Consider the following 13,922-nt stretch of genomic DNA (forward strand, 5'->3'; position numbering starts at 1 on the left):
GGTACTACGATCAAGTAGTATTCCTCTTCACTTGTAAGTGAGAGGTCTTAGGTTTGATTTTTGCCAAATGCGAATTTGAACCACATTATTACTAGCCTATTGTGAGACTAAACCCACCCTCTTCCTTTTAGTGTAGATATTATCCTTTGTTCTAAAAAAGTTGAGTCGAGATTTGGGAATTGGTACCCCTGACTTGGAACCCTAGATTCAGGACTCAGAACCTAAACTTGAATTCTTGGACTGGGTCATGAATCGGGATTTTTTTGGATTTTTAACCTCACCTTAAGAACTCACCCACGTAACCTCGTTTAGTTACCGAGTGAGGCGGTAAGTTTATTAACAGCTTTTTATTGTTAAAAAAAATAACTGTGAACTAATATACCATCCGAAAAAGATGATTAACAGAAAGCCAGTTGTATAATTGATCTTACCAAAAATTTGATGAATGTTTATGCAAATCTTCAACAGTTTGATGATATCAGAAATTTATTTGAAGGTTGAGTAACCTGTATATGTAATGTCTGTATATCAAGCACGAAAATTACTACTAGCCCACCTCAAAAAAGTCCGTAGAGAGACGCAAATTACTGCCCATATATATAGAACCAATAAACTAGAGTGACTAAGCAAGACCAGAAACAAGAAGTGCGAGTGCTGCAAGTGTTAATCCCAACAAAGCAAAATGTCCCACCAGAGATTGTAACGAAGCAGCCGAGCTTGGACCTGGCACTGGTGCATGCGGAGCAGGAACTATTGGAGAGGCCAACGCGGAAGGGGTTGGAGCAGCCGACGAAGGATGGCGAATGACGTTTATGTCGACCTTCTGGCCGGCCTTGCAGTGACCGGGGACCCCGCACATGTAGAAGTGGTGGCCTTTGGTGGTGATTGTGATTGAGTCGTTTCCAGTGGAGTAGGAGTCCAAGGGCACTGAGGCGTTGCATGACTGGTACATGGCGTGCGTGACGCGAATCACGTTGTGGAATTGAGAGTTGTATTCGAATTCTGATTGATCCCACATAAAACGAGACATTCAAATTACAAGTTTTAAATGGATCAAGAAGCTAAACTTTTCTTCTTACTAATTTTTGTAATTAATGGGTAATTTGCAACAGCAATGACGACATGGAATAAAAAACCAATGCACATGATTAGACAGACACGGGACTCAATGATGTTGAGGATTTGAAGGTAAAAGAGTCACATCGGTGAAAGGAGAAACCTTGCAATGACTTATAATAGATTGGACTACTTACCGTATTGTCAATTGATTTTATAGCAAAACCTCAACTTTTTTCAATGAAAACTTACAATAATAGAGGATCGCTCCTCGATGATGTTAAAGTCTTCATTACGAGTTCATTTGAAGTGTTTTTTTTTTCTTTCTCAAGAAGCACATAACAAAACAAGAAACACTTCAAGTACTCATAGAATCCAAAAATATTTTCTCGAAAAGTATTTTCTATTATTTAAAAGAACTTCTCAAACCAACGTTTCATCTTTCATAAAACCATCCCAATCGATCACATTGACGGATGGATTCTAATGCCAAACATCCATAGTGGACAATAATTAAAGCGTTTCATCTTCTCATAAAACCATCGCAATCGATCGGACTGACAGATGAATTCTAATACCAAACATCCATAGTGGACAAATAATTAAATATATAATGAAAATACACAGGATAAAAAATCAAAATCATAATAAAGTAGAATGTAAGATACATATAGGTAGTGGGGGTGGTTTGAAGTTAGATCTAATGCATCAGAGACCACGCGTGCGTTAGAAAGAGATGCATCCCCCTTACCCTTTTCACCTTTTCCGAACAAAGAATGGCCACCATAGTCATCATGATTCATGGAGAACATTTCGAATTAATCACCAAATTCACCTTTTCAAAATGTTGTATATAACTATTTGCCTAAGATCCAGAGAAGTTTGAACATTATAGTATATTTGGTGACACTTAAGAATATGAGTATTCATTAACAAGAGACTTACGAAAAATTTAAAAAAAAAAAAGGTTTTCGTATTCGCGTTTTTTCTTCATGCATACACCTGTTTAGTTTTAGCTTTTGAATTGAATAAATTAAAGAAAAATTAAGAATCCTTGTTTACCGAAATAATAATAATAATAATAATAAATATGTTACAAATGAAGAAATGAGTGTGCAGAAATGATATCTTAAAATTAAAACCTACAAAAGCAGAAATTTTTTTAAAAGGACAATATGCTGAAGAGAGAAATTAACCAAGAGAAAACTTGGAGAGAACAACTCACTGATAACATCACCAAGTTGGAAATTCTTAGTGGCAGACCATTGTTTGTAGTCGACATTGCCGATGGTGGTCCACCCGGCAGAGTCACCGACCTTGTACACAGCTGCACTGCACATCTCCAAAACAGCCATCACCGCCACCACTAAAGCCAAGACTCTAACCACCAAAGCCATGCCTCTGCTAGCTAGAAAATATGAACTCTTTGAGACTCTGAGATCCTAATAAGCTTGTAGATTTTGGATTGTGCAGAATGGAATTATGGAATGCAGTGAGAGACTCAAAGGGAACTTCCCCTCGTTGGTATTTATAAGGCTTTTGGATGGGGTGGCAGGTTGGCGGTTGGAAACCTTAAAAGGATAATTAATTATTTGTCAAGCTTCTGGGCTGCTGTGCTTCGTTTGTCCCTTGTGGTTTAATTGAAGTCAGAAGAGTGGGGGAGTAAACGATTGTGACTCAATAAAAAAGGGTTGGTTGCAATTAAGTGCACTGTCGTCCAATCGGGTTGTTTAAGAATGTAATTTTAAATGTCGGTAAATTCCATTTAATACTAAAGATTTAGAGTTCACAAGGTTTAGAGAATGCAGCCATAATTGGATGGTAAATTTTGTCTTAAGACAACATAAGAAACTTAAATATTACAACGATTCCTCTTTGTTTTGATTTTTTCTTTTCCTTTCTATTTTATGTATTATTTGGAGGTGGTGCTTGCTGACATCTGAGACCATCTCTAACTGAGAGTTGGCCAGATGGCTCGTTTTAGCCATCCGGCTTTTCAGGATATTAATATTTTAATGAACAATACATGATCATATTTGCATTCATCTTCAACTGAGGGCTAAATGGTCATAGGGCTTGTTTTAGCACTATCACAAAAAACTGTTTCCAACCGAGGGTCAAAGGGTCATAGGGCCAAACATAATTTATTATTTAAATTTAAAAACTACAACTTATATTTAAAAACTACAACTTAAATTTAAAAACGACAAATTAAATTTAAAAACTACAAATTAAATTTAAAAACAACATTAACTTAAATTAAAAAACAACAACAACTTAAATTTAATATCCATAATCAACATCATCTTCATCATTCGCCATTGTAGGAGTATAGTCAGAGGTAAACAACTGCCACCGAGTCATAATTTCTTTTTTTTCCCTATCAAAATAGGCCTTACTCATTGGAGTGTAATTCAAAGTGTTCATTTCCATATTCTTATCATCCATCTCTTCTTGTATTTGTTTGGCCCGTTCTTCATGCCTACACTTCCTTTCTTCCACCTCAAGGGCATTTTGCTCTGCCATTAATCGCAATGAGGCCACCACTTCATGTTGAGCGGCGTAATCATCATTTGCCTTACCCTTTTCCTTCAACCTTCGTGCCTTGTTTCGTCCCATAGCCCTAGGTATGGAACCTTCACCCGAAGATGGATTTTCTACCCTTGTTTGTTGAATGGTAGGAGATCCATCTTCATCCATATCTACAGCTGAGGATGCAGTTCCGAACACCGGCATAGGAGCTCTATGTTGAGGTGGATCTTCAAATAACACCCACCCTTTACAAATTTCCCAACAACTGTGAAACTGAAAGAGTTTCGAGCTGCTCTCCATACACAATTCTTCCACTTGGCTTACATAGAAAATATAATTACAAAAATTAAAGGAAATTAATTTATGAAATTAAATTTAATATAATTAAATATTTAAAATAAATTGTGAAAACACTTACTTCGTCGTAGTAATTAGCGCCGTTTTCATGTCTACTTGTGGCTGCTAACAATGCTTGATGCCATTTGTTCAAACTTGGCTGAAGATGTTTCTTCCATCTTGAAGAACAACTCTCGTAGTTTCGGATATTCAGTCGAGTGGTGCCTTCATAGAACTCTAAGTATTTTTTGGACACACGAGTCCAAACACCTTCATTTGTTTGATAATTCCCCCTCACACTATCTTCCGACACCCATCTATAAGCCTTGCAAAGAGCTTCATTTTCTTTTCGGGTTCAAGCCCTACCTTTCATTGCAGACGAGGCCATTTGAAAATTATTGAAAAAATTGAAGGATAGATTTTTGAAGGAGGAAAGAAAATATGAGAATTGAAATGGTATAGGAATGGTGAATGAATGGTTTAGGTATTTATAGGAAAAAAAATTAGAATTTTTAAGAATTAAAAAAAAAAATTGGCCCAAAAAACCAAAAAAAAAAAAAAAAAAATGAATCCAACGATAACTGGCGTTAGCTAGCCATTGGATTCAAATTTTTGTTTAAGCATTCCTATCGGTTATATCCGACATGATTGCTGGAATTTATGGCTAGCCCTGGGCTGGCTGGCTGCATGCGGCCAGCCCTTTGGCCATTTAGCCCTTTCAGATTCCTTGGGGCCCACGAGCCTTCTGGCCTAGCCCTCGGTTGGAGATGGTTTTTGGACTATTTTCGGCCCTCTAGCCCTCTGGACCCTTCGGTTGGAGATGACCTGAAGGACGGAGACGGAAAATTTTAAGCAGTAAATCAGAATTAGGGATTTCTGATTAAATTATTCTGGGTTTTGGATATTGGTTTGGTAGTGGCTTTGAGTATTGGTTTTGGGAAGGAATATTCCTTCTCTGCCTGCTAGCTAGGTGAACGTTAAAACAACTATGGTAGGATATAAGTACGATGAATGGCCTTGATTTGCTGCAAAGGGAGTTGTTTTTTTTGGTTTTGGTATAATTAACCTTTCAACTAAAACGAGAAGCTTAGTAACGTGGACTTGTAACTAAAGAGGGCATTAAACTAATTTGTTGCATAATGGTTGACTCAAGTGGATGAGTGATTCATTGTCATCTCATGTTGAGATCAAATTAAACATGCCTTAAGCTCTCGGGTTAATATAGAGCCCTACGTCCTCAGGTTAGTAGGGCATGCCCTACCCCCAATAGTTGGGTAGCAAATCCTCTTATGAAATGACATTTCAACTAAAAGATGAGTAACTTATTATTGTAGGAATTGCTTAAGGGGAGGGATCCCCATTTTTTCAAAAAAATGGGGACACGCTCCCCACCGTTGGATTTGAATTAAATGAAATCATGTGGTTGAGATTCTATGGCCTATGTTTTAATCTCAACCACACAATTTCATTAAAGTCAATCTAACGGTGGGGAGCGTGTCCCCATTTTTTTTGAAAAAATGGGGATCCCTCCCCTTAAGCTCCCTGTATTATTGTAATCGCATGCATACGTGGTATTCTCATTCAATGGCAGAGTAGAAAATTAAACTAGTAAGATCAAATATTTAGCTCTTAATCAATTTTCTAATAACATGAAATGCCTTAATCTGATTTTCATTTAACATGAAATGCTACAATTACAACTCACTAAGAAAAGTTTGCAAACTAAAGCATGTTTTAAGCCATTAAATAATCCTATTTAAAAAAAACGAAAAAAAGTTTGCAAACTATAATTCCTAGTTGTTTATGAAAAAAATAGAAAAGTCCCCTAAAAGAATTAAGGAACCTTGTACGTGCTTATAAGAAGCTTGGTCATATTCACCATATTGTCATTTGGTTATATAGTGGAACTTCAACTTTTTTTATAGTATTAAAGCAAGTTTATACACGTGTTGAGCCCACGGCCCATGTGCTCTCACATTACATAATTTGTAATGTCCACGTGTTAGACTTAAATGATGCCTCACGTGAGGGGTCATGTTGAAGGTATGAATCTCCATTGGAGAATTATGAACCTTGCATATCCTTATAAGGAGTTAGACTATTCTACATATTGACAATTGATTTTATGTGGAACTTTAATTCCCTTTAGTTTCATTTTATTGAAGTATTGGATGTGTAGTGGAAATGTAAAAATAAAATTTTTGTTAATCTAATTTTTTTAATAAAGAAAGAATATCATATTTTAGGTTGTTTTATTCACACCTTACATACTGTTGGCTACACTTTACTTACTTAATACACCCGACATATACTTTTAAATTACAATTTACCTTAAGATACCTCAATTATTTTCCAATACTACCCTCACACTCCAAACTCTCCAATCTCCACCCCACATCAAACTCTATGTTGTTTAAAAAAATTAAAAAATAATTGTGTGTTCGTCCCACAAACTCGTTTTCTTTGTTCCCCGACCTCCAACTAAATATATAACAATTTGAGTTTAGTTCAATGTAATCTCTTGCTATGTATAAATGTAAAAAATAGAACTTTACATTTTCTTGTTTTTCAATTACCCTACTTCATAAGTTTATTGCATTATCAGTTTCTCGACCCGTTCTAAAAAGAAGCAAGCGTCTTGAAATCAAAAGGGATTTTTCGCTCATATGATTTGATTAATAAGATTCTCAAACGGGTTAAGTTGTCCCATGGAAACCCTATACAAGGTTTGGGATTGTTCAATGTAATAGGAATATAAGGTAATTTTATCACAGTAAATTTTGGGTGCATTCAGAAAATATATATATTTAAAAATAATCATATGGGCCCTAAATAGCCGTTTAATATTTTACATTTTTTTCAGGGGTATTTAATATTATGGTAAGTGGCGGCGTAGTCAGGATTTTCAAATAATAAGATCATAATAGCGACCAAAAAGCTTGATTGGTCCAGTTCGTCAAACTCCTAGTAGGCATCTGGCTACCATTGTTTGAATATCTCTGCAATAGACTTGTGTGCCTAGATAAATTAATGAGCATTGATTTCTTATAAAAATGGTATGAGATTTAATCTTGAGATACCTTGTTATTGTACCCTACATCTTTGACTCACTTCTGCTACAGGGTACCTACTACATGCTATTATTATAATATTTTTAGGAAACCATATACTTGTTTTACAGCGAGAGGTTACAATTTTCGAAAATGTTTTACAAAACTTTATTTTCAGGCCTACTCACCCTTGTTTTTCGCCCCTCCAGGATTTTAGTGGGCAGAAGTTTCGTGATGACGAGGATTGCTGGTAAAAGCTGTCATGTAGGAGACTTCTCCTTTAGGTATAAATGTCTGTACTCTTCTTTTACTGCAATTTATTTATGCTCTGACATCACTTGTGCAATATGGGTTCAATCTCGCTCACATGCGCACTCTAAATTAGTCACTTTTAGGTTTTAATTTATTCATATTTTTCACATCACTACACTTTATGGCTTCGTCACCTTCCAGGTGTCAACATATGTTAAAAGTTTATGCCACTTGTCGAGGGTGGATGCAGTATACTGTGGAGCAATGTTAAAGACTGCTAAGGCTTTTCAACTAAAGTATTTCATCGAGTATGTGATGCACAGAGAGTCGCACACAAGAAGAGAGAAAAAAAGGAAACAAATATGATAGATGAAAATAAAAGAAGTAGGAGGATGATGTAATTTAGTTTGTTTTAGCTGTTTACAAGGGTTAAATACAATACACAAACAAATATAAATGAGATTTTGAAGTTGTTGAGGTCAAGGATAACCAATGACCCTATGCTGGCTCCCTCCTGATTATGGTGCCAATAAAAAAAAAACTAACGAAAAGTTCTAAAAAACTTTAGTTTTAATGAAAAATGACAAATAAATGTGTAAGTGAATAGTACCAGGGAAGGTAAAAATATGATTTTTTGTTAAAAGTAAACAGTACAATGAGTGTTTTTGTTAAAACTCCATAAAAAACCCCTTATACTTTTGCAAAAAAATTTGAAACATTCAAGTGGGTACAAGAAGAAAACTGTACATGTTAGGCGAGCCGAACACCATCTAAGTGTGATTATTCCAGCAGGCAGGAGAACATGATGTACACACCTGGGTTTTTTTTTTTTTTTTTTTTTTTTTTTTACCAAATTTGCACGTCCAGTCTAGATACCAATCTCCAATTTGTCTAATTTGTAGTTACAAGTAGATCACGTAACCTCATTTGCAATTTTTTCGTCTAATTTGCACGTCCATTCTTGTCAAATAGTTTTAATTAAAGCAGCTCGAAATAACTTTAGTCATATATATGTATATATACACACGGATAATACTAATGATATTAAATTTGCAAATTAAATGATGGGTCACCAATAAAAATGATCACGCTTAAAAACGGTTAAGTAATATATCAATCATCAAATTCTATATCATTTAGTTTTCAAAATTTTATCTACAAATTTAATTTCAGTAGTATTACCCTATACATACATGTGTATTCATAAACATGCATGGCAGTTGACCAACCAATCCATCTTATTAAACCCACTGAGATTGAAGGACTTGAAAGGAAAGAAAGGCGGGTTTCTTTGGTTAACTTAACGTAGACAGAGGATATAAACTTGGGTGTATGCTATGATTACAGTTTGTTTGTGTATTTTTGTAGACAAGTTTTGTTCTGATTGGTGAGTGCCATCATGAATTTACAGCCCACCCCTCTAAACTTTTGCGGTTGATATTATTATTTTAAGATTTTACGTACAAAAGCAAATTTTATTGCGAATGCCGTTATTTTTACAGGGCATCACTGCAAAATCGCTTTAATGTGTGATGGTTGTATTCGAAAACAAGCTACGAATGCTATTTTGTATGACTTAGAGGCATTGGGTGCCCCGGAGTTTCTCTTTAATTTAATTCAAGCTTTTTTATTCCTCGAAAAAATATATCCTTTATGATTCTATATATTTTCTTGCAATAAGTTAGTATTGACTTTACGACTTTGGTCTTTAGTCCTATTGTTATAAAAAGCAGTAACTAATCCCACTTTGTTCTGATTTTGCTCCTAAAGAATGCTAAGGAGACGTGGTCTGAAAAAATGATTTGACTAGCTTAATTTTGGTTTATATAGCTTAATTTTGGTCTGACTAGCTTAATTTTTCTCTTTTCGAATGTTGCTTGGTTTATGCATGTTTGTGGTTTAATGAAGTATGTGGTCGGGCTAGATCTATGTGTTCGGGTTAGATTTGTCCCTCACATAACTCTTCTAGTCTTGCATGTCGGGTAAAGTTTGTTGCTTGGTCTTTTGCAATATATGTTTGTTATTAGTTTGAATTGTGCCTTTGTGGGGCATTTGTTAGGCCTTGAGATTCACAATCAAAACTAATCTAAGTCTGAGCGTGTCATTGTCCTTCTTGTTTAACATATTGTTTTCTTGGTTGTTTAGTTAATTGTTTACTTGTGCCGCAAGTCACTTGTACTTCTTGGTTTAACAGGATTGGGTCATAGATGGGTTAAGTCTGTACTAAGTTCTTTTCATGCCTTTTGATCAAGGACTTTCATTTATAATATCATATGTTTGTTTATAAAGGAGTTCAAGATCATTCAAGTTAATTTCTTAGTCTCAGTTTAGGCTGACAACAAGGAAACATGAGTAATTAGTTTGACAGGATTAATCATAACTAAAACTTGAACGAAAGTAGTTGGAAATGATATAAGGTTTAAAGGAGGATGCAGAAACTACATATCTACTTTATGCAAGTACAAATAAAGGAGATTTGGGCAAGATTACAACCTTGGTGGGCAAGTACAAATAAAGGAGATTTGGGCAAGATTACAACCTTGGTGGGCAATGTTCATCTTCTTGTAGACACCTCTCCTTGTATTTTACAAAGATTGAAGTCTTGGAAAATGAAATATAAACGAGGTTTACTAAAGGGATTCGATACTACAACAAAGGGAGTAGTAGCAGAGCTTATCAAAATGGACAAAAGAAAGCTTTCTTTGTGGACCTGCGACTTGAAAATGACAAGGGGTGAACAAACTAAAACTTTTTTAGTTTCGTTGTTGAGTGTACTAGAAGTTGCTTGATTGATTAGTTGAGAGAGTCTTTATGCTTGTGCCCTTTGCTGCTTTTATAGATTTCTTAGCTCGAGTGTCCAAGACTTCCCCTTTTGGTGATAGCTTCCAGAGCACGGTGAGTCATCATCTTCTTTGTTAATTACCTACCCATGTCATAGAAAAGTGATTTTTGCTGAGGATGAGTTGTCTTTTGTCACTTGGCACTTCTCACATAGGCTTCCTGCCTATTAATTGCCTAAAAAGGGTTTTAAATTCATCATGGGCTGCCACATGTCCCAACCTAATTATTTTCTCATTTTTACACGCCTAGGCCTTTAATTGCATTAACCCTAATGTTAAATATCCACCCAAATGGTATGAACGGTGAAATCAATTAACAACTGTATCTAACTAAAATGATTTTTTGGTTGTAGAATTTTGAAAAATGTTGCTTTTTAAGAGGCTTAAAATATTGCTTCCATCTTTTTAAAATTTTCAAGGTCCCTTTTTTTTTTGGGAACTTTAACGAAAAGTTCCTCGTACTATTCATTTTATCCTTTGTTTGTACCATACTTGACCAATCCCGAAACTACTGAGCACCGGTCAACGTTATACCGTCAAGGACCCAAAAGAATTTCCCTCTAACCAGGAGGCTAATCACAGCGCGACACGTGTCGACATCAGAAGCCAATCACAACACGACACGTGTCAATGTCAGAATGAAACTAGAAACTCTCTTCTATAAATAGAGATCATTCTCTCACAATATTTCCAAATGTCATTTGTACTAAATCATTCACTAGTACTCACTAAAGGAGAGCTTGAACCTATGTACTTGTGTAAACCTGATGCGAAATATATAAGCACACAAATTAAACCCTCTTTTATCAATTGTAGTAAAATATGTAAGTAGGGATCGTTCTAGGCCGGGGATTAGGAGGGATTGCTAAATCACTTGGAAACTGACTTGAAAACGTAAAAACAAAGTTTAAAACACTAAACTAGACTCAAAGAATGCAAAACTATACTTTAAAATACTAAAACAAACCAAAAGACTCAAAACAGCACCTAAACACTCAAAACTGCCTTAAAAACACAATCTGGGCAGTTTTGAACACTAAGGAAGAATTTGAACGAAAATATGTTATAACTTGACTCAAGACACTTAAAAACACAAACTAAATTGATTTCTAACTAATATGACTCAACAAAATAAAGGGGGATTGATTTTAGACGAATTTGAAAACAAAACAAGAACTTTGTAAAACAAAATAGGTTTTAAAACGAGATTGATCAAATTGAATGGATGAGAAGCTAGCTAAGGGGTTCTTCTCTACACATGTTATACTTGTATACAAAATGATTTCCAATTGCTCTTCGACAAACCATGAATACTCAACGCCCAAAATTAACCGTGAATTGCACTAATTAACCCTCAATTTTTCCACAAGTTATTAGGTCGGATGATTGCATACGACAACCCAAAACATTCCCTACAAGTTCCCTACATGAATTGCATAATAGAGATACACGCAAGAATCATTAAGTTCTATGAAAAACATAGGCATTGACGAGGCACTCGTTACTATGAATTGCATGAAACTTATGCCAAGAATTTACTTAACACGATTGTGATCAACAACCTTTACTACTTATGAATATAAGTTCATAACGATTAGGTGAAACTTCCTTATATCCTAGCATCAAACTTATGCATGAAAATTAAGCGTGCACTCTCAACCAACATACACAAATTAGTTTTAATTCATAGAGATAAGTAAATTAAATTCACAATTCATGAAACGCAATTGGAAGTAATCAAATCATATAGCAAGTATAAACATGGTTTTGAATCCCCCTAGCCAAGGGGGGTTTAGTTCCTCATACTCACAATTACACAAAGATAACTTAATTTAAACATTGAAATCAAAGATAGAAAACACCTAGAAACGCTCCAACACTCCCAAGGCTTGGGCATAGGCACGGCACAAGATGTTCCTTCTCTTTCCTTCCTTGCAAGTAGCGGCACTAGAGGTTTTGGACGGTTTTGGGTGGTTTTTATGGTGTAGAATGGATGGGGAATGGTATGGAAAGGTTTAGGATTGATGGGTGGTGTGGCTAGGGGTGGTTTTTGGCTGAAATTAGAGAGAATGGTGGTGGGAAGTTTCGGCCAAAGCAAGGAGAAAATTTGTTATGTTGATGAATATGGGAGGTGGTATTTATAGGCTTGAGAGAGGACCACTCCATTTCCTTTGCATGTGCAGCTTGTGTGGGTGTGTGTTGTCATGTTTCCCCTTTACATTTACACACACATGCTTCATCATTTCAACCACCAAACACACACATTTTCTGCCATGTTTTCCTTTACATTTACACACACATGCTTCATCATTTCAACCACAAAACACACACAATTCCTACCCATGTGTGTGTGTTTCCTTTGCCCATGTGTGTGTGTTTTTCCTTTGCATTTGCAGACACATGTTCTTCATTATTTCAGCCAACAATCCACCCATTTTCTGCCCATGTGTGTGTGTTTCCTTTGCCCATGTGTTGCCTTTCTCTTTTTATTAGCCAAATCTGCTTAGCCCTTTTATGACCTTTCAGTGTTACAATGCCCATAACTTCTTCTAGAAAAATGAGATTAACAATCCGTAAATTGCTCCAGAAAATAGACATCCGTAGCTTTCCACGCATATAAGGCTCATTCTCTCATTCATTCTGAGCTGTTTGTAACATGCTTCCAAAGTCAGATAATCTGCACAGGCAGTTTTGACGAATTTGTTACTTAATAATTCACTTGTGCTACTTTTATTTTCTTTGCTTGATAAATCACACAAAACACAAAAACATAGTAAATAGCTCAAAAATATAAGGAACTAACTAAGAAAAGACAAGTGAATTTTATGTAAAATATATATAAATATGAGCTTATCAAAACCCTTCACAATTAATGAGAACTCCTCTATTCCGTGGACGTAGCCAATCTGGGTGAACCACGTAGATCTTATGTTTGCTTCCCAATCCCTATCCATTTACATACTTATCCACACTAGTGACCGGAGCAATCTAGCAAAGGTCACAAACTTAACACTTTCTGTTGTACCAAAGTCCTCACTAATTTTGTGCATCAACATTTGGCGCCGTCTGTGGGAATGACACTTATTCCCACTCTCTTCAGCTTTGTTAAGCTGGTTTCCACCATTTGTACACTCTCTTTTGACCAGGCATCCCTCTCCAACATGGGGAGCAAAGGAAGCCATAGCACACAGAATGACACCCCTCATGCACCTAGTGCGAAGCAACGAAAGAATGAAGGAAAGATGGTTGCTCTTCAAGCTAAAGTCGATGAGCTAGAAGCTCAAAACAACAAGATAGCAATGAAGAATAAGGTCCTCCAGGAGCAGTATGAGAAGCTCTTTGAGACGCTCCACAAAACTATGCGTACTCAAACACGCGAGCTTGTTGCCCCTGTAGACATCAACCATCATCTGGGTGCCCCCCAACACGGAGGGTCACCTTCCTTCGACATGGGTATCCTTGATGAGGAGCGAGCTAATCATCAAAACATTGATCAACATGAGACTTCTCTCAACCCAGCTGCTTCGACCCGAAGCAGAAGAAGTGGAGGAAGACACCTCCTTGCAGAAGGGTTGAAAGGATCGAAAGCCGTTTATCGTGACTGCCAAGACTTCCTAAAGCAACGTCGAGAGAATCCCCTCCACATATGCTCAAAGATCAATGACCCAAGGGTTTCTGAAAGACTTGGTCCCCTTCCACGACCCAGGCCAGCTGCTAATCTAGGGAAGGAACGACATGTCCTAGAGGAACATAAAGGTACAGGGGACTCTGAGGTATTCCGACAGACTCGCCCTAGAAGTCAGTACGGCGAGTCCAAGGAAAAATCACACGCATTTGCTTAAACTTTCCTACTTCA

General features: G+C 36.3%; 1 protein-coding gene across 1 annotated transcript; it reads right to left on the reverse strand.

The window, feature by feature from the left end:
* Positions 1–398: 398 nt before the first annotated feature.
* On the reverse strand, positions 399–2,730 carry LOC103443265 (mavicyanin-like). Its single transcript, XM_008382082.4, has 2 exons — positions 2,282–2,730; positions 399–1,002 (listed from the first exon to the last, which is right to left on the reverse strand). Exons 1-2 carry the CDS (start codon positions 2,451–2,453, stop codon positions 623–625), a joined length of 552 nt encoding a protein of 183 aa, XP_008380304.3. The 5' UTR covers positions 2,454–2,730; the 3' UTR covers positions 399–622.
* Positions 2,731–13,922: the final 11,192 nt, after the last annotated feature.

The sequence above is a fragment of the Malus domestica genome, chromosome 16 (assembly GCF_042453785.1).
Source record: "Malus domestica chromosome 16, GDT2T_hap1".
Taxonomy (NCBI): Eukaryota; Viridiplantae; Streptophyta; class Magnoliopsida; order Rosales; family Rosaceae; genus Malus; species Malus domestica.